General features: G+C 44.1%; 1 protein-coding gene and 1 long non-coding RNA gene across 2 annotated transcripts; both read right to left on the reverse strand.

The window, feature by feature from the left end:
• Positions 1 to 802: 802 nt before the first annotated feature.
• Positions 803 to 4,696, reverse strand: LOC140426819 (uncharacterized). Its single transcript, XR_011948297.1, has 2 exons — positions 4,586 to 4,696; positions 803 to 1,167 (listed from the first exon to the last, which is right to left on the reverse strand). It is a non-coding gene; the product is annotated as an uncharacterized lncRNA (long non-coding RNA).
• Positions 4,697 to 9,598: 4,902 nt separating this feature from the next.
• Positions 9,599 to 11,507, reverse strand: LOC140426814 (forkhead box protein G1-like). Its single transcript, XM_072512025.1, has one exon. The coding sequence runs from the start codon at positions 11,401 to 11,403 to the stop codon at positions 10,288 to 10,290; it is 1,116 nt and encodes a 371-aa protein (XP_072368126.1). The 5' UTR covers positions 11,404 to 11,507; the 3' UTR covers positions 9,599 to 10,287.
• Between the last annotated feature and the right edge of the window lie 9,168 nt (positions 11,508 to 20,675).

Consider the following 20,675-nt stretch of genomic DNA (forward strand, 5'->3'; position numbering starts at 1 on the left):
AGTGGGTCGGTCGGTGGCAGTGATTTCCAAAGAGGGGTGTTCTGCAATGTAGAGGTTTTGTACTGCTTTTTTTAGGCTGTCCCTTTAACTTTTGTACTGACCACCTTGATGTTACCTGCCCTGAGACAGTTTGCCATCGAAGATCTGCTTGGGGAGTTTGTAGTCGCGCATGCAGGAGACATGGTCTGCCCAGTTACATTTTCTGGAGGGCGGTCTCCATGCTGTTGAGCCCAGCATGATGAAGGGCTTTGTTGTTTGTGATTTTGTCATTGAATTTTCAGGATAGACTTCAAATGCCTTTGGTGGAAAAGCTTTGATGTGGCTCCTATATCAGACCCAGTATTCTGCAGCATACAACAGGGTGATATGGATAATGGTCTGCTACAATTTGATATTAGTCTTGAGATTAATGCCATGCCTCTCCCAGACATGATCATTGAGTCAGTCGTAGGCGGAATTTGGTGGCACCCCTAGAGGACACGTTGCCAAGGTATGAGACATTTTCTACAATCTTGGTAGCATCCAGACCGACAGAAAAACACAGACAACCAGCACACTGACATGCAGCTATACACACGTGGGCAGATACATTTAGATACACGGAGACAGATACAATAAATTCCCCGATGAGTCAAATCCCAGGGGATCCGTCCAAAACATTGCGTTAAGCGGACATTTGTGATAGCTGAGGAGGCCCCATTCAAACAATAATGCGTCTCTAACGTCACCTGAAAAGCCTACAAATGTATTTTATGTCAAAGAAAGATTCAAATGCCAAATGGAAACGTAGTAAAGCAGTAAATGTGTGAAAAAGTCTTTATTCAATTTGTTCACACATTACACTGGCCTAGCTTTGTAAAGGGCCCCAGCTTTACATTGAAAAATTTCGGGAGTTAGCTCTGGAAAAGTCTCTGTAATTTTTTTCTGCTTTAGTGTGTTGCCTTTGGACATGCGTGGTGTAATTCCCATGTCATCAATGCAGTTAAACGTTTTCGGTATTCTCGTGCTGCAATGCGAAATCGCAGAGCACCTCTACAGCCTTCGCGGCATCGGCCAGGGAATCAGGCGGGTGGCCATTCACTGGATTCTGCAGGATCATCGGCCTCCTCGGGCTCCATGATTTTGCGCTCTTGAGTGGTTTACCTTCTCTCTGATTGGTCGGAGCAGCTATATGACAAATGTAAACATGTTCAGCTGATCCGGAGTTACAAGTGCAGAATCACAGCTCATCACAAGCATCATTCTATGGGATTGGCTATTCTGCCAGCAGAAACAGACACAGACAAGGATCCAGCAGGGATAGACACATGCACTATTGGAGAACCATACCCACCTGCGTGCACACACATAAAAATACATTTATGCACAGAGACACAACTACAAACATCCTGTAGACACAGAGATTTAGAATTTACAGTACATACACAGGCCATTCTTCTCAATTGATCCATATCACTGTTTATACAAGCTTCTCTCACTCTCTTCATCTGACCTCATCAACTTATCTTTCTATTCATTCCATTCCACCCCCCTAGAATCATAGCATTTTACAGCACAGAAAGAGGCCCTTCGGCCCATCATGTCTGTCCCGGCCATCAATTATTCTATTCTAATCTCATTTTCTAGCACTTGGTCTAGCTTTGTATGCCATGGTGCTTCACGTGCTCATCTAAACACTTCTTAAATGTTGTGAGGGTTCCCGCCTCTGCCACCCTTTCAGGTGGAGAGTTTCAGATTTCCCCACCCATGGGTGAAAAAGGTTTTTCCTTAAATCCCCTCTCAATCTCCTGCCCCTTACCTTAAATTTATGCCCACTGGTTATTGACCCCTCAACTAAGGGGGAGGGTTGGGGGGGGGGGGTTCTTCCTAGCTACCCTTTCTCTGTCCCTCATAATTTTGTGCACCTGAATCACAAGAACACAAGAAATAGAAGCAGGAGCAGGCCACACGGCCCTTCAAGCCTGTCCCACCATTTAATAACTCATGGTTGACCTATGCCGGCCTCGACTCCTTTCCTGTGCCATTTCCCCATTGCCCTCTATTCCTCGATCTATAAAATATTTATCCAGCTCTTTAAATACTTCTAATGATCCAGTCTCCACCACCCGCCAAGGCAGAGAATTCCAGAAATTCACCACCCTCTGCGAGAAGGAATTTCTACGCACCTCAGTTTCAAATAACCAAACCTTCATCTTGTAGCTATGTCCCCTTGTCTGAGCGTCTCCCACTCGTAAAAACATCTCTCTATCTATCCTGTCAGGCCCCTCAGGAACCTATATGTTTGAATAAGGTCACCTCTCACTCTTCTAAACTCCAAGGAATACAGACCCAGACTATTGACTCTCTCTTGATAGGACAACCCTCGCATCCCAGGAATTAGCCTGGAGAATCTCGTTTAGACTGCCTCCAATGTTGCTATATCATTGTGTAGGTAAGGAGACCGAAACTATATGCAGTATTCCAGGTGAGACCTCACCAACACCTTGTACAATTGCAACAAAACCTCCCTATATTCAAATTCCAACCTCTTTACAATAAAGGCCAAAATGGCATTTGCCTTCTTTACTTGTTGGACCTACATGCTAGCTTTTTGTGTTTCATGCACTAGAACACCTAGATCCCTCTGTCCATCACTCACCTGTAATCTCTCCCCATTTATATATAATCTGCCTTTTGATTCCTCCTACCGAACTGCATGACCTCACACTTCCCCACACTAGACTCCACTTGCCAGGTTTTTGCCCAGTCACCCAATCTAGCTATATCCCGTTGTAGAATCACAATATCCTCATCACAACATGACCTTCCACCTATTTTCGTGTCATCGTCAAATTTGGAAACCTTACTTTCTGTTCCTTTCTCCAGGTCAGTAATGTAAATAGTGAACAATTGCAGGCCAAGAACTGATCCCTGCGGTACTCCACTAGTTACATAACAAACAACAAAGAAAAATATGGCACAGGAACAGGCCCTTCGGCCCTCTAAGCCTGCGCCGACCATGGTGCCCGTCGAAACTAAAATCTTCTACACTTCCTGGGTCCGTATCCCTCTATTCCCATCCTATTCATGTATTTGTCAAGATGCCCCTTAAACATCACTATCGTCCCTGCTTCCACCACCTCCTCTGGCAGTGCATTCCAGAGGCACCCACTACCCTCTGTGTAAAAAACTTGCCTCGTACATCTCCTCTAAACCTTGCCCCTCGCACCCTAAACCTATGCCCCCTAGTAATTGACCCCGCTACCCTGGGAAAAAGTCTCTGACTATCCACTCTGTCTATGCCCCTCATAATTTTGTAGACCTCTATCAGGTCGCACCTCAACCTCCAGCATTCCAGTAAGAACAAGCCGTGCTTATTCAACCTCTCCTCATAGCTGATGCCCTCCATGCCAGGCAACATCCTGGTAAATCTCTCCTGCACCTTCTCTAAAGCCTCCACATCCTTCTGGTAGCGTGGCGACCAGAATTGAACACTATACTCCAAGTATTGCCTAACTAAGGTTCTATACAGCTGCAACATGACTTGCCAATTTTTATACTCAATGCCCCGGGCAATGAAGGCAAGCATGCCGTATGCCTTCTTGACTACATTCTCCAGCTGTGTTGCCCCTTTCAGTAACCTGTGGACCTGTACACCTAGATCTCTCTGACTGTTAATACTCTTGAGGATTCTATCATTCACTGTATATTCCCTACCTGTATTAGGCCTTCCAAAATGCATAACCTCACATTTGTCCGGATTAAACTAAATCCTGCTGTATCCTCTAACAGTCCTCATTGCTATCTGCAATTCCACCAACCTTTGTGCCGTCCGCAAACTTACTAATCAGACCAGCTACATTTCCCTCCAAATCATTTATATATACTACGAACAGCAAAGGTCCCAGCACTGATCCCTGCGGAACACCACTAGTCACAGCCCTCCAATCAGAAAAGTACCCTTCCATTGCTACTCTTTGCCTTCTATGACCTAACCAGTTCTGTATCCATCTTGCCAGCTCACCTCTGAAAAGGGTCCATTTATTTCATCTGTTTTTTTACTTCATGCAGTTGTGCTGTTTGAAAAAAAAATACTTTCTCATTTTCCTCACTTCAGTATGGTTGTTACGTGTATGGGGACTTAGGCCTCCATCCTACACAAAAAACATCAGCTTCGTTGCAGAACTAACCATACAGAAACATTCTAACCATTTGCACAGGGAGCACAGGTAGCTCCATACACATACCTTCCACAGACACATACACATATAGAAATACACGAAGATACAGATACACACGCAGAGAGGAATATACATACATATGGCACATTTAGGAAAAGCTCGAGTTTTACAACTATCGAGAACAATTTCTTCACTCAATGCATTCACTGGGGCCCATCTTGGTCAATAATTAATTGAAACCTCCAACTCCTCCTATTCATTCATATTTGCATCATTCGTACACGCTGCAGGATTTGCCAGGAATGTTTTGGGGGAAGTGTCATGCCGTTTAATCCCGTAGTTAAACGATCAATCATCTGAATTCAAATATCTTAAACCATGCTCAATCAACGTACTTATTATAATAAAATAATTTCCACAAGTACCTTATCATTCGTTAAACGATGAGTTGCCGGAGCCTTTGCACCCTTCAGTGAAAAGTCAGGCAATTTATAAAACAACTGGAGATTCGAATCAGGGTCAGTCCAATTAAAAACTGCAACACACAAAGGTGTTTGCTTGTGAGAAATTCTAATTGCACTATTATTAGACACTGAAGACCGCAGCATTCCAGATTATATTTTCAATATCATCCAGCCTGCGTGTGTTCTGTAAGTCATGTAATGTTTAGCATTTTTTAACATTCGCTGCAAAGGTTTATTGTTTATCGAACTGGCAACCGAAATCCAGGTTTTTTAAAAGAAATGTTTGAATTGTAAAAGTTAACGCACCCTGAAATGGCGCAATGGGCAGCGTCTCTGCCTCTGAAACAGAAACTCTGGGTTCAAAACCACCAGGACTTGATGGCCAAGGAAGGCATGTTCATAAAGTGGCGGAACAGGTTGAGTATCAATCTGCAAATCCTTCCAATTTACGCCAGTGGCAGGTGGTAAGAATGTCAGAGATTCCTGACCATGTGATAGAAAGGAATTGGAACCTCTACCATCACTACCCAGGAGCTCAGACTACAAGGTCCATGGAAAAGTGTCTGTTGCAGCTGGTTGGCTCAGGTAGCTGGAGTGGATCATATTAATGCCAACAGCATGGGGTTCGATCCCTATTCCGTCTGGGATGGATTTGCCTCAACCTGGCCCAGATCAGGCCTGTCTTGGGGCAGAGCAAAGAGGAACACACACGCGAGTGAAATCATTTTATCTCTGCAAGATTCTGTTATTCACTTTAGAAACAAGCAGGTAACATTTAAGGTAAATTGCAAACGCACTAGAGGATAGATGAGATTGTTTTTGTTGTTTACACAACCAGATATGATCAGGAATGCACTGTCTGAAGGGTGGTGAGGCACACTCAATAATAACTTTCAAAACAGAACCGAATAAACACTTTAGAAGGGAGAAAATTGCAGGCTGTGGGAAAGGAGCGCGAAATGCGACTGGTTGAATTTCAAAGAGCCGCTACAGAGGTGAAGGGCCGAATCGCCTCGTTCTGTGGCGTAAGATTCTATATCAAAACTTGTGACAAATGTACAGGGTTTCAAAAAAGCACTTTGACAACTGGCAGTGGCTTCGTGAAATGTCGAGGGAGAAAAGGTATATGTGTGTGTGTGTATATGCGAATGTGTATGTGTGTGTGTAAGTGTGAATGTGTATGTGTTTGCATGTGTGTGTGTATGTGTGAACGTCTGTATGTGTGTAAGTATGAATGCGTGTGTGTATGTGTATATGTGTGAATGTGTATATGTGTGTGTATGTGTATGTATATTGTATATGTTTGTGTGTATGTGTGAATGTGTGTATGTGTATATGTGTGTGTGTATATGTGAATGTATATTGTATATGTTTGTGTTTATGTGTGAATGTGTGTATGTGTATATGTGTGTGTGTATATGTGAATGTATATTGTATATGTTTGTGTTTATGTGTGAATGTGTATTTGTGTGTATATGTGTGTGTATATATATGTGTGTGTATATATGTGCGTGTGTGTATGTGTATATGTGTATGTATATTGTATATGTGTGTGGTGGCGGCTGGGTTGCAGTGGGGCAGAGTTGGGAATACGGCGTTGAACGGTTTGTTTGTGTTCCTGTCCAGCTGTGTAGAATAAGGGGCTTGTTTTGCCGTTTTCCCATTGAATATCTATAGTGATGAAAGCATGGCCACCCGGTACACCTAAAAGATACATTAGAGGGTAAAATATGCATGTTCATCCGCTCCGTGTTTATTAAACCGACAGACTAAGGAATCGTTAACAGAACCCGGTTGTTATGCGCTAACATACAATCTAAGGTATTTACAATTACAAAATTTAAATCGCTCTCCGCCATTAAAAACACAATGATCTTTATATGGAAATATGGATTGTTTATGGGTCGGATTGAAGGGAAGAAATGTAATACAGTCGCTTCATAGATCCGTTCAGCTTCTCTTGGAGATATTGGATCGATGCTGTAGCCTCATAGATCCAAAGCTATGTCCTCACTAATTCTAATCAAAATGGGGAGGGAGGGACACAGACTAGGCCAGCTGGCTGGGCTGGCATTTATTCTGGGCCTGCTAATCCTTTGAAAACTATTAACTCGTGTGCACTTAAAATCACTTTATACCATGAAAAAATGTTCGTTTTATCTACTAATAAAAGGTACACATTTCTCCCTTTCCGCTCAAACTATTTAAGACTAAATGTGAACGGGTCTGAAAAGACATAAACCCAGGACTGGTCCCCAAAACACACTCGGGCGGATAAGGGACATATTTTTACCTCAATAAGAATGTTGAAGTAGCTATTGAAGCCGAGTCACTCACACAAAACTGAAGGATAGCGGAGGGAAGACTGGGACAGGCCAACCCGGTGGGAAATGCGCATTGGAGCAGGTGAGCTCCCACCGCGCTGATATTTCTCTCATTCTATTGCGTCAGGAAATGTCGATCTGCTAAATTGTACTAGTTTTGAAAGATCTACTCTGTGCTAACATGTTTACAGCTCTTCTGAACTTTAGCAAAACATGGCACCAGTCGACACTTGAGTTTTCATCTGCGGCCCATTTCCACTATTGCGTTTTAAATATTAAGTTACCCAAAAGTCGAGGAAGACGTTTTAGGTAAACATATTATTTTTCTAAACCAATCGTCATTACAAACTATCTCATTAAAGGTGTTTCTAATTTACTTGTGCATAACACAGACAGGACATAGCACAAAATCGAAGTGCACACAGAATGCCAGGTGGTTTTCTTGATATATATATATTTTAATAATATAGAGTAAAACTTTTATTGAATTCCATTCACTAAACGTACAAAGTCATGAATCGGATCCACAACGTGACTTTAAGACAGACCGAATATTATAGCGAAGGAGCTAATCATAGTCAACTTCCTCCAGCAACAAAAGGGAAAAAGGCAGAGAGAGCAATTCGGTAGCAATGAATGTAATATGATTGCTTCTCGTCATTTAAAAAATTAACAAGTGCTCCTTATAATGTTGCTGCATGTGCATTGTTTTATGCAACAGCCATTGTGAGGTAGACTGCAGCATCACAAGGCCTGGAGCAAGGCTTCGTTACAAAGCACACAGACACGCAGCGAATGTGTTTACACTGGCTACTTCCATGTAATTCTTACTGGTGATTTGATTTGATTCACTTGTCGATGTCTATTTTAATAATGTCTTCGAACTGCAGTATAACAACTGCAAGTCGGTATAAGGCCTCGTTCTAATCAATATCCTCATGTTATATCCTTATATTATTTAATATTATGTCCTCAGCTGTTTGATAAACAATTAAACATCGGCCTAATTGTTAATCCTAAAGCAAAATTAAAAAAACGAATCTATGTTAAAAAAAAATTGCGAATCGAATTATACGGTTCAAACAAAGGAACAGAGTCCCTTAAAATAGCTCTGGGAGCGCCCGGGAGTCAGACATGTGCACTGCCCTGAACACAATGATCAGGTCACCTTGGGCCAACGCAGGCCGGCGAAGTATTTATTACTTTCGTTCGAACGAGCCAAGGGACACCTTGAAAACCCCATTAAAAGAAAAAGAGCAAAATAACCGAAGGGGCCTGGAATAAGCGCAGGAATATCAGAGCTGGTTTGACGCTGACCCGGTTATTTTCGAAGCAGAGGACGGACTTGAACCGCACATTTTCAGTCGGGGTTAAAACATGAATAAATGAGAAAAAAAATACTTTCTGAATAACCCATGATATGGCGGGACAAGAAGCGCCGAGTTACACTTTTCTCTGTCTCTCTGTCTCTCACACACACATACACAGTTTTAGGAACACGATTGTGAATCAACGTTATAATGACAGTTTCTTCGCCTGTGCATTTTGCAGCGGTCTGACGCGAATATCACTGGAATAACCAGGAGCTACAGAGAGACTTCAGCTGGTTTCCCTCTGTTCGCCCTCAGACAAGTCCTGTCATCACCGTTTTGCATCAAGCCCCATGTTTACCATCCTCAGTTCAGGGGGGAGGGAGGGAGAGGGACGCCCAGCTCTGGGCACAATGTACTGCTCAGGGACACAGCACGCAGAGAGGGAGGTGTAGACTCTGGCTGACAAATCGGCCAGACGTCTGATCTAAACCTTCAGCAACAATGTAAAATATATATCAGGGCGGCGAGGCTGCGTGCAAGTCCGTGTCTGAGATTATTAGACCACTTCCAACGCAGTCAAACGCATTTCCCAGTTTCCATTTGCGTTTATATTACTGGCTGCCGAAAGCTCGATCAGAGTTTCGAACCAATCTGAAAACAACTTCAATCCATGGGAGCATTTCTATCGCAGGATCTGGGATTTCAGCCCGACTAAATTGGTAATGACAAAATATGGAGAAAAAAATGGGCCGGGCAAGTGACATCATCAGTTTGAAGATTGGACCAGATTACAACTTCCAAATTGGATCTTGCGTCTAATGTAGGGATTTTGACTTGTGATTCTCTTAGCAAATATATGCAATATTCCAGGTACTCAGGCCGAGGGATAGATCCCGCCATCCCGGTCTCGGCACTAGTTTTAATTCCATGCAGTTAACGCCTCCAACAAGCTCACCACAGGCATCGCTCCCACAAAGCGGTTGATATACCCGGTCAAACACGTTCCGTCGCAAAACAACCCACAAATAACTGAAGTTCCGCAAATAGATTTCTGCCCTTTCCGAATATCAAGCCGAGTTTATCCGCAAACACATTTTTGTTTCCGTGATTTTGTTTTTCCAAACGCGAAAGCGCCATTTAAATATGTTGAAGATATTGTACCCGCCCACGTACACAGCACACACACCAAGAACGAAGTACAAGTGAAATTTGCAGTGATATTTATCCGTTTCGGTTGAAACAGCTGGGGTGAAATCCTGAGCAACGCAAACAAGGTTTCGGCAATTTAAGGCTCTGGATAATGGGAACAAGAAATAAATCTTTCACAGCGGTCCAAGTTTTAGAGAAACCCTGTTTGTCTGTGTTTATTAAGGCGCTTTTATAGAGAGTAATAAAACGAATGGTGCAACCATTTCAGATAGGGACACAAAAAATAAAATGTCACCACATTTGTTACTACCAAGTTAATCAATTAGCACAAGAGAATTAAATAACCTACAATGCCGAGGAGACATTACTGTGCAACTTATTAAATTATAAATACATATCTGTACATTTTTATAAATAATAAATAATGTTGAACACAGAAAAGCAAAAAAAAAACTTACTCCAAACGTTTGGATGGTATTTTGGATTATAATGTTGTTACCTTTGGTTAGACAGAAGTCCGGGTTTCAAACTAAAGGTAACCTTTTCCCTTTGTGCCGCGTTAATATTGCAAAACAAACCGGTTGCATTATTTTTCTCCCTTTTCAATTAAATTATAAAAAGAAGGCAGGAATATTTTTCGCTGTTGCAGTAGCACGTGTGCAAGGTACCTTCGACATTAATATTATTATTACAGGATGAAACTACAGCCTTGAGACTTTTTAAATGTTTTTCCCCACCGCATATAAGAGTCAAATTTCGACTAAAACCAGATATAATAATCTAGCAGATAGATCAGCACAGATTTCCTGAAGTTAAGGTGCAGCTGTAGTTTTTGCATAGCATTGTTTGCTACCTACTGTCACGTCTTGGGCCTAGATCAGTGCAAAAACGAATTGCCGGAAGCCCCTCCGTTCTGCTGTGACAGGTAGCTGGTAAATCCAGCGGCGAGCCCGGACGGGAAAGTGGAAAGAGACGGTCTGAGGGTGTCAGTGATGAGGGACGAGGCTGCTGGAGGAGAGCTGGAAGGGGCCCCTGGGTTCCCCATCCCCGCTCCACTCTGGTGTTGCACCGACTGCGAGTGATGTAGAGATGGGAAAAAGTAGCCAGCCTGCCCCGACAACAAGCTGACAGAGCAAGGGTTTACCGTGTATCCGTTGGCCAGACCGCACTGTACGGATCCCCTTAACAACGGGTGAGAGAGGTCCCCGCTGGCCATCTGATCGACGCCAGATCCACAGCCGGAAAGCAAGGAGCTGTACGTGGGGGCTTGGTTCAGAAAACTGGAGGCAGCGCTGCTGTAATTGAGGCTGTTGTGGGGATGGTGCAGAGACAGGAACGGGGACAGGGGCCAATACAAGGGGTTGCCGCGGTCCATTAACCCCAGTCCGGACGGCGAGAGGCGAAGCCCTCTTTTGAAGGCTAGTTTGCCCCTTGACGTGGCCGATCTGCGCCGCAGTTTCCCGGTCGTCCCGCCGATAAAGACGTCGTCGCTGGACGGGTCCAACATCCAGTAGTTGCCTTTGCCGGGGTCGTCGTAGTGCCGGGGCACTTTGACAAAGCACTTATTGAGGCTGAGGTTGTGCCTGATGGAGTTCTGCCAGCCCTGCTTGTTCTCCCTGTAATAAGGGAAGTTCTTCATGATGAACTCGTAGATGCCATTGAGAGTCAGCCTTTTCTCTGGGCTCTGCCGGATTGCCATCATGATCAGCGCGTTATAACTGAACGGCGGCTTGTCGTATTTGCCGTGTTTCTTATCGTCCTTTTTGGGATCGTCCTCCTCTGCGGAGACCTGCGACTCCGCAGTGTCCTGATATTTAAAGTCAGACTTGATGGCCCCGTTCTCAGGGTCCCCGTTCCTGACAGTCTGCAGCCCGGCTCTGCTCTGATTGTTGTCACTTTGTTGAACAGCTTCGGGGAGCAGCAGGCTCTTGATACTGAAAGAGGTGGACTTGGGAACCATCTTCGGCTGCTTCTGATCTCCCATGCTCAACATCACGCACTCTTTATAAAAACAATAATCCTCGCCTCTCTTCCTCGTTCAAATCATTTAAAATTTAAAAAAAGTCCAAGGGAGGAGCGATGGGAAGGGTGCGGGCAGGAAGGTAGCTGAGGAGGAATAGAGAGGCAGCAACCTGAATCAAAACAGGTAATTAACACGGGGCGGGGGGGGGGGGGGGGGGGGCGGGGAGGAGGGACGCCTCCATCAATAAGTTACTTTCAACAATTTTCCCCCTGGACGGCCAATCAGGTTTGAATAGGGGACGCTTTAACCCGCCTCTTTCGAGCCAATCAGCTTAAAGATGTTGCGCGCCTGCTTGGGCTGTGAAATTGATTTGAAAGTGACCAGCACAGTGTGTCCAGTGGATCAGGGGAGGAAAGAGGATACTGGGCCAGGCAGGTAACCCATCCATTACCATTCAGCGCTCTTTCTTGTCTCATTTATTCAACGTTAGTTCATTTTGGTCCAAAATGTGTCTGGGGTGAACCATCGGGACTGTGACAGTGTAGATAACCCCAAATAGGAGTTACTGTCCAAATCAGATAAACAGACATTCTTTTTGCCTCTTGTTACACCTTCCGTGATTCCGTCTTGTTGGAGGAATTTCGCGAGTGGCAATAGTCAAATTGGTGCATTCGTTGCGGTTTCTCGCCTGTTTGTTCCTTTTTAACTACTTGGGACGGGGAGTCTTCGTCTTTCGGTGAATGATCCCAGAACGTTATCTGTTTGTTGTGTTTCGCTGTTAACGTGTCCGTTAACAGACCCAACCATTAACCGAGGAGAGGCCAGTGAACCAAAACAAAGTGAAACAGTGCCGAGCAGCGCTGGGGACCAAGTATTTAAGAGCGCTCTTTGTTAAGTGCTAATTGGGATTAGGAAGTGGCGGTTCGGATGCTCATTAGAAACAGTCGGTTGTGGGGTCAGTGCTGTAGGGCTTTCTCTACAACCTCTTCTTGATGGGAGACTTTGTTTTTTTTTGGGCGGGGGGGGGAGTCGATGTTCATTTTCCAAACCCACGGAAACAGTAGACAGCAGTAGCGGTTGGGCCAGTGTCACTGAGAGTGTTGTGAGCATTGTGATTGAGGAGTGAGATCAGTGAGAGTTCTCGCCATTGAAACAAGATTCGCCCCTATGCGACGAGAAAGCGGAAGAGACAGCTGCCCCCCCCCCCCCCCCCACCCCATCAGACTAAACAATAAACTGCAAAAGGAGCTACTATGCACAGCGATGCCTGATTCCGGTGAAATGACAAAGTGGGCACGAGTCCCAGTTTCTTCTGGTGCTGTTGAAATAACTAAAGTCATTCAAATAGGAAACGAGAGAATACGTTTGCGGGGAAGAATAAGAAGCAACATTAACTTCGATAACCTGAAATGTTACAATCAAATAAATCCCACGCGGGTGAGTCAGAGAGTCCATGTGTGACAATAAATTAACAGAATGGTCACTAATATTATGCAATGTCTGATATAAATGTGGTGGTAAGATTTATGTAAGGAATGTGATGCAGAATGAACGCGGCGTGACTCTGAACTGCATTGAAAATACTTTTTTAAAAAATCAAAAGGAGGGATGCACATTACGGAAAACAAGATTGAGTGTATTAATGCAGAGTAAATATTCAGCTGTCCTGGAAAGAGTTAGCTGAGCGGAAGACCAGGTAGAAGTCTGTAATTGAAGTAGATAGGATAGGAACCGTTTATGTATACACATGTGTGAATAACTGGCTATACATTGCACACCACACCATTCTAAATTTATGTCTTAAATGTTAGAACATTCTTAATTCTAATAATAATCGGATTATTAAATGAAGAGGGAGCCTCCAACTGAACCTGGACGAAAGATAGTTCAAATGTTTTTTTCTAATAATAAATCTATGAAAAAATTAAATTGATGAAACTCTTAAATTAGACTGCAAATAAATTAATATAACTTCTTAACAGTAATGCTATTTAACATCGATTACAACCGACCCAGTCTCAGGTAGAATGGACATTTCAAATTTCTCGAGCGACACATTTACAGATGCTTTTGGGGCACGGTTAATTGTGATGAATTTTAAACATTAATATTTAATAGAATATTACTATTCTGATAGAACAATTAATGCAGTCGGTTTTGTAGTATTTTAAGGGTGGATTGAAATGCCATTTAAAATCGCATTTATACATGTTCGGAGGAGTTTGGTGGAACATTTACAGGAAAGTTCCATTTTCTGAGAGAGCATATTTGCAGCTCTCATTCCAAAGCATTCCAGTCAAAACGATGTGTACTTCTGGGCCTCCACAGGAGCCGCAAGGATGGAGTGATGTTATTTACACAACGGTTTAACTGACGCTTTACCGTAACACAGATAAACAACGAAGAAATAGAAGCTCCATTTATAATTGTATAAATATAACCACGGCAGCAATCCAGTTATGCCGAAACTATCTGATATTTTAAACAATACATGGAAATATATACCATACCTAGAGAGGATTTACTCAAAGACATGCTGATAATTTAAAAATGTCCTTGTTTCCCTACTATCCGGTTTCTGATTAAAGCTTTGTGACTTCGCTCGTTGTTCTGCAAGTTCATTTCTCTGTATGGTTACCGCACATGAGCACGTCCACTTATTTAGCTTTTCAGTGTGTGTACATCTGCTTGTTTATGTACGTGGCTATTTATCTATGCACTTTTCTAACTTTATATATCTGTTCATTACAGAGATATAAATAGGCATGCATTCAGATTTCCTCACAAGTTTCCATTCTAGCCGACTAATTGACACCAAGAGTTTACTTTACAGTCTGATTCCGGTTAGTTTAAGCATTACCCTACAATTCGCTTCACAACACAAATCATTTATAAAAGTTGACAACTTGGGGCTTTGATTTTATGTCCTGTTTTCTGAAACTCTAATTTTAAAAAGGGGAATTCGACGAATCCGCTGAATAAGATGTACGTTTTAGGAGATTAAGGGAGTTTGAAGAACACAGTATGGGGGTGGGGTTGAGGGGGCGATGAAATAGAATGACGTCCATTTGTACTTATTTTGGCTGTTATACCCAAAGGTCAAATGATAACCAACAAAAAGCTTCCATGGTCAGAAAGATAGAAAGACAGCACGTTCAGTCTGATTAATATTGTACACGGTTTAGTTTGATCTAAATCACAGGAGAGAGAAAACACCTCGCAGTACCTGTACATTCTCCCCTCTACAGACAATTTTACTTTAATAGATTTTAAAAGGAAATAAATTCGAAGAATGGCCAGCCTCCCTAATAATATTAAGGATTGTGTCATTAATGAGTCTCTTAGAGCGACCACGGTGTGTTCGCTCCCCCAAGGCACCTTTAAAAATCACCTTTACTGGGTAACAATGGAACATCAAGTACTACACTCAATTATCAGATTACATCATTATAATAAATGGGTAATATAAACAAGGAACTGTGTGTGTGTTCGGAATTTAATCATCGAGGCATAGTTTTGACGTAAGCGAAAGTCCAGAATTAAAACATGATTATAAATTGTTCCCAGGTTCATTAATAGCACTGGAGCCAAACCTCTTTGACTGATGTTCTTAAAAAAAAATTGAGAACATTTTTCAGAATAACACTGTAAAACTAAAACACAGAATAAATACAATTCCAAACCACAGAGAAAATGGTGGAAAATCTCAACAGGTTTGGCAGCATCTGTAGGGAGAGAAAGTCCAGATGACCCTTTGGGTCTCTGCCAGACCTGCTGCGATTTTCCAACATTTTATCTTTGGTTTCAGGTTCCAGCATCCGCAGTAATTTGCTTAAATACAATTCCAAAGTTATCCTCCCCCCCTCCCCCACCGCCCCCCCCCCCACTCCCCACCCCCCCAAAAGAAAACAAATCGTAACCAGAACCCCCCACCCACTTAACATCTGATGCGACCAACTCCGTGAAAGAGGAAATGAAAGGCTGCCACCTCCAAAAGAACTTTTTTGCTAACCCTCTCAGGAAGTACTTTACGAAATACAAAAACTCCATAAGGTCACTCAACCAGGAGGAAGCATTTGGCGGAACTGGAGTCCCCCACCCTGGCAGAACACCCCTCCCAGTTTTAAGGAGGCAAAGAAGAGAGTACCCACCTTCACCCCAGTCTGCAGCTCCGTGAATCTTAGATCCCAAAAAGGCCATCAGCGGGCAAGGCTACAGCTCAATCCCCCAAATCCCTTACATGGCTTTGAAGAAAGAGACCCAGAAGCTTTGGACATGACCAGAACATGTATGTATGATTCGTCGGCCCCTGAAAACAATGCTCACACTTATCCTGCACTCCCACCCCCCCCCCCCCCCCCCACTCATCTGCACCTTGGACAGATGTGCCCTATGCACCACCTTGAACTGAATCAAGCTGAGCCCAGCACATGGGGAGGTGGAGTTGGCCCTGTGAAGAGCCCCACTCCTCACACCCCCATCAAAATCCGGACCCACTCCCTCTCCCACTTCCTTTTTATCTAATCCAAAGGAGCTTGCTCCACTGGCAAAATCCGATCATAAATATCCAAGATCTTCCCCTCCCCCAACTTAATCTGTGACAGGACCCTATCCAACAGAGAGGACATGGGTGCCAAGGGGAAGGGAGGAATCTCCTTGCGCAAAAAAGTCACGCACCAGAAAAACATTAAATAGATTGATCTTCATAAATTGGAATTTACCCAACCAGTATTCAAAACCAGTGAGCTTCCCCTCTATAAAAATGTCCCCAAACCACCCCAACCCCTCCATCCCCCATGACCCAAATGACAAACCCGAAACCGCCGGCACAAAACGATGATTTCTGCAGATTGGGGCTAACATTGACATTGAACCAAGCTTAAAATGTTGCCTGAACTGTCTCCATATCCTCAGAGTGGTTACCACCACCGGGCTTGAAGTAAATTTGGTGGGAGGAAACAGAAGTGGAGCCGTAACCAAGGCCCTCAAACTGGTACCCTTATAAGCACTTGCCTCCATCTGCCCCCATATGGAATCAGGATCCTTAAGCCACCCCCACACTTTTTCAATGTTCGCAGTCCAATAGTAAAATAACAAATTAGATAGTGCTAGGCTCCCCGACTGCCTCCCCTTCTGCAGATATGTCCTACGAATCTGTGGGGCCTTGGCCTGCCCAAATAAAGGAAGAAATCAATTTATTCATGTTCACAAAGAAAGATTTGGGAAGGAAAACTGGGAGACACTGAAATAACAATAAAAACCTTGAAAGGACATTCATTTTTACCGACTGGACCCTGTCCACTAAGGACAGAGGGAGGTTGCCCCACTTCTTCAAGTCAGACTTAACCCCATTCAGTGTGCAAGCAAAATTGAGTGAATGAAGTGACACCCAGTCATGGGCTACGTGGATTCCCAGATAACGGAAGCTAGATATGGCCAAGTGAAAAGGCAACGTCCCCAATCAGCACCCCTCTCCAGAGAGTTCACTGGAAAATATTCGCTTTCGTCCAGATTCAACTTATACTCCGAGAAGGAGCCAAAACTCCTAAGTAGCTTCATTCTCTCCTCGACATTGAAGCGAGGATCTGTTATATACAACAATGGGTCATATGCCTACAAGGACACCATATGCTCTCTCCCTCCCCTCTGTATTCCCCTCCACCCCATTGATGACTTTAATGCTATGGCCAGAGGCTCAATTTCCAAGGCAAACAATAGAGGGGGACAAAGGACACCCTTGCCTTGTACCTCTATTTAACTGGAAATATGCTGAGCTCAGAGCATTCGTATGAACACTCACGGTGGGAGCTCTGTACAAAAGACGGACCCAAGATATAAATCTAGGCCCAAATCTGAACCTTCCAAGGACCTCGAACAGATACCTCCATACCACCCTATCAAATGCCTTTTCAGCGTCCATTGAAATAATCACCTCTGGCTCAGGGACTTGAGTGGGGGCCAAAATAATATTAAATAGGCGCCGTATGTTGGCCGAAAGCTGCTTGCCCTCAACAAATCCAGTCTGTTCCTCCGATATCAGCCTCGGAAGGTAGTGCTCCAAGCGCATTGCCAAAACCATCGCCCCCATCTCCCATATTCAACTCTAATAGTTAAAAAAACCCAAAGTACAATACCTATCCCACAAATCAACAATAAAAATACAAGTGCAAACTCCAAAATGCCCAACATACGCCCAAACAAATCCCAAATATCACACATCCACTCCCCAAAACAAATATCTCACAACAGAGATAAGGCTTCTATTCCAGATCTGGACTTGCACCAGCAAATTCTAGAGGGTGGGGAGGGGACTTTAACTGTGTTCATAGTTAGCTCGACCCCAGTCCTTGCTTCAGGACAAATGCCTCTGCCTCATCAGTTGTATCAAAATAATAATCTTTTGATTTGTAAATTACTCAGAGGCACTCAGGGTACACCACACCAAATCAAACATCGCTCCTGTACAAGACCGCCTTGGTCACATTGAATGCTACATGCCTCTTAGCCAGTTCAGCTTCCACATCCTGGTAGAGCTCAACTGTGTGGCTCTCCCATTTATAGACCTTCCCACTGCAGGACCCTTTCCTTTTCTTGGTAACTGTGAAAACGCACGATGATCGCACGTGGTGCTTCATGAGAATGGGGCTTCTGCCTTAGTGACCTGAGGGCCTGATCCAACTCGGGAGGGGAAGCTATTCCAGCCTCCCCCACTATCTTTCCAAACAGCTGCGACATATATTTTGTTGAGTTCAGAACTTCTAGGCCTTCCGCCAGCCCCAACGACTCTCAAGTTTTGCCTTCTGGAGCGATTCTCCAGATCATCGACCTTGGCCCTTAGTGCCCGTTGTCACCCACCACCCGTGCCATCTCTACTACTAGTGAGGTGATCTGGTTGCTCTGCCTCGAAAGGGCTGCCTCCACATGCACCATGCACCTTTGCCGTCAAATCAGTTTTTTCCAAGGCCACACGAAGAGGGAACAGGGTCTGTTGAGGTCTTCAGAGACAGCCTACCACAATTTCTTAAGTTCCTCCGCCAAGATGCACATCTCAGTGGTTAATGCAGTGGCCAAAAATGCAGCAGGAGCCTTCACCATTTTCTCAGTAGACAAAGCTTTCGAAGCTCCCCAGTCAGATGACGCATCTTTACTTTTATGCTGCCTGGTTTTGTACTTATTGGGCATTCCTTTTAAGTGGGACTGTTATCCCATCAAACTAACAATGTTTCTCCCCAAATCGCCCTCGAAAACTGGACGAAAAGGGCCAAAATCAAGGTACTCTGGCGAGAACCACCTCGTGCGCGGCTGCTCCCTACATGCCGCCACCCAAGTCACTGATGTTAATTCTTAAAACATTTTTGAGACTGACCAAGGCAAGATCCCCTGGCCCAGTAGGCAAAGGAAACATCCAGTATACTGGTAAAGCAGGCAGACCAGAAGGTCCTCCATCCGTGCTTGAATTATTTGAATTCACTCCGTCTGTGCAGTTAATTGGATCTCGCCAACTAGCCTCAGCGAACCTGGGATAGTGAGGGGAAAAGTTCCTCGGGATTCTTCACTTCAGCTGCAGAATGCATGTGTATGGATGGTGAGCGAGGCTTGGACTGAACTGGGCTGTGATACACTCCCCTTACAATAATCTACCATTATTCATTTCTCTTATGCATGGGGAATGGCAAAGCACTTGACGCCTGCTGCACCCAAGGTCCCACGTGCAAGCAAATATCTGCTCCTTCTGGAGAGAACGTTGAAATACTTGTCTGAAGAGAGATGTAAATATTTCCAAATTTAACTTAAACACAGGGTAATAGTTAATACTCCCAGAGGTTCCCCAACAGAAAAATCAGCATTCAAATTGAGTCTCTAGTTTAAAGAGAAATTCTCTCCCCTCTTCTATTTGCTCAACAATATTGGGATTTTGGAGTATGCCCAAAAGTCTTGTATGATCTCAACATTTTGCATACAGGAGCAAAACAGCCAGTGCCAAATCCTATCCTCTTCCACTTTCCAACAAGGGTTCGTGAATAACAAGAATTGAAATCTTGATTGATTCCCTACCCACCATCCCAAACCACACCTTTCCCCCAACCTCAACCCTCCCTCCTATTTCCTAACCCAGAACACTGAAGCCAAAAGTAACACCCTATTGCCATGCTAGCTGGAGGAACTAACCCAGCGCAGGCCAGAGATCAAACACAGGGCCTTCAGGTCTATATGGTTCCACAATACACATAGCAAGCAGACTATTGAGGACACCATCAACCATACACTGGGACTGAAATAATAAACATGTTAGCTCAAGAGACACCTATAACAAAATATTATTTCACTATCACTCAGTAACTGAGATCAACGTGGAATTGTTTTCAGTCACTCAGTGATGCCAGCTGGAAAGCGAACTTTAAACACACCTGCTTCATTTCTTCATTCTCCTTGTTGGGTAAGGTTGAGAATCATAAAATTGAATGGGGAAGGGATGCCTGTCCTTATAATCTTTCTGAGAACATAAGAAATAGAAGCAAGGGTCAGACTTCGCACGTCTGTTCTCCCATTGAGTAAGATGTGGGTGGCATGGTAGCACAGTGGTTAGCACTGTTGCTTCACAGTGCCAGCGTCCCAGGTTCGACTCCCGGCTTGGGTCACTGTCTGTGCGTAGTCTGCGCGTTCTCCCTGTGTCTTCGTGGGTTTCCTCCGGGTGCTCCGGTTTCCATCCACAAGTCCCGAAAGACGTGCTGTTAGGTAATTTGGACATTCTGAACTCTCCCAATTCAGGCGCTGGAGTGTGGCGACTATGGGCTTTTCACAGTAACTTCATTGCAGTGTTAATGTTCCCGTATCAGCCTCCCTGAACAGGCGCCGGAATGTGGCGACTAGGGGCTTTTCACAGTAACTTCATTTGAAGCCTACTTGTGACAATAAGCGATTTTCATTTCATTTTCATTTTCAATGTAAGCCTACTTGTGACAATAAAGATTATTATTATTATGTAGGCTGATCAGTAACTGTATCAGCTCCATTTTCCTATGCCCCTTGATTCCTCAAAAATGTATCAATTTCATTTTGTGGTGAGAATTCCAAAGATTCACAACCACCTGAGTAATGAAATTGATCCTCACCTCAGTCGTAAATGGCCGTCCACTTATCCTGAGACTATAATCCCTAGTTTCTGACTCTCCAGTCTTAAAGAATAAGGGGTGTCATTCTCCGACCCCCCCGCCGGGTCGGAGAATGGCCGTTGGCCGCCGTGAATCCCGCCCCTGCCCCCGCCGAAGTCTCCAGTACCAGAGATTGGGCGGGGGCGGGAA

Source organism: Scyliorhinus torazame, chromosome 1, assembly GCF_047496885.1.
Source record: "Scyliorhinus torazame isolate Kashiwa2021f chromosome 1, sScyTor2.1, whole genome shotgun sequence".
Lineage (NCBI taxonomy): Eukaryota > Metazoa > Chordata > Chondrichthyes > Carcharhiniformes > Scyliorhinidae > Scyliorhinus > Scyliorhinus torazame.

Bases quoted from the DNA above. Each gene is read 5' to 3' on its own strand.
- LOC140426814 (XM_072512025.1), bottom strand. From the start codon at position 11,403: ATGTTGAGCATGGGAGATCAGAAGCAGCCGAAGATGGTTCCCAAGTCC.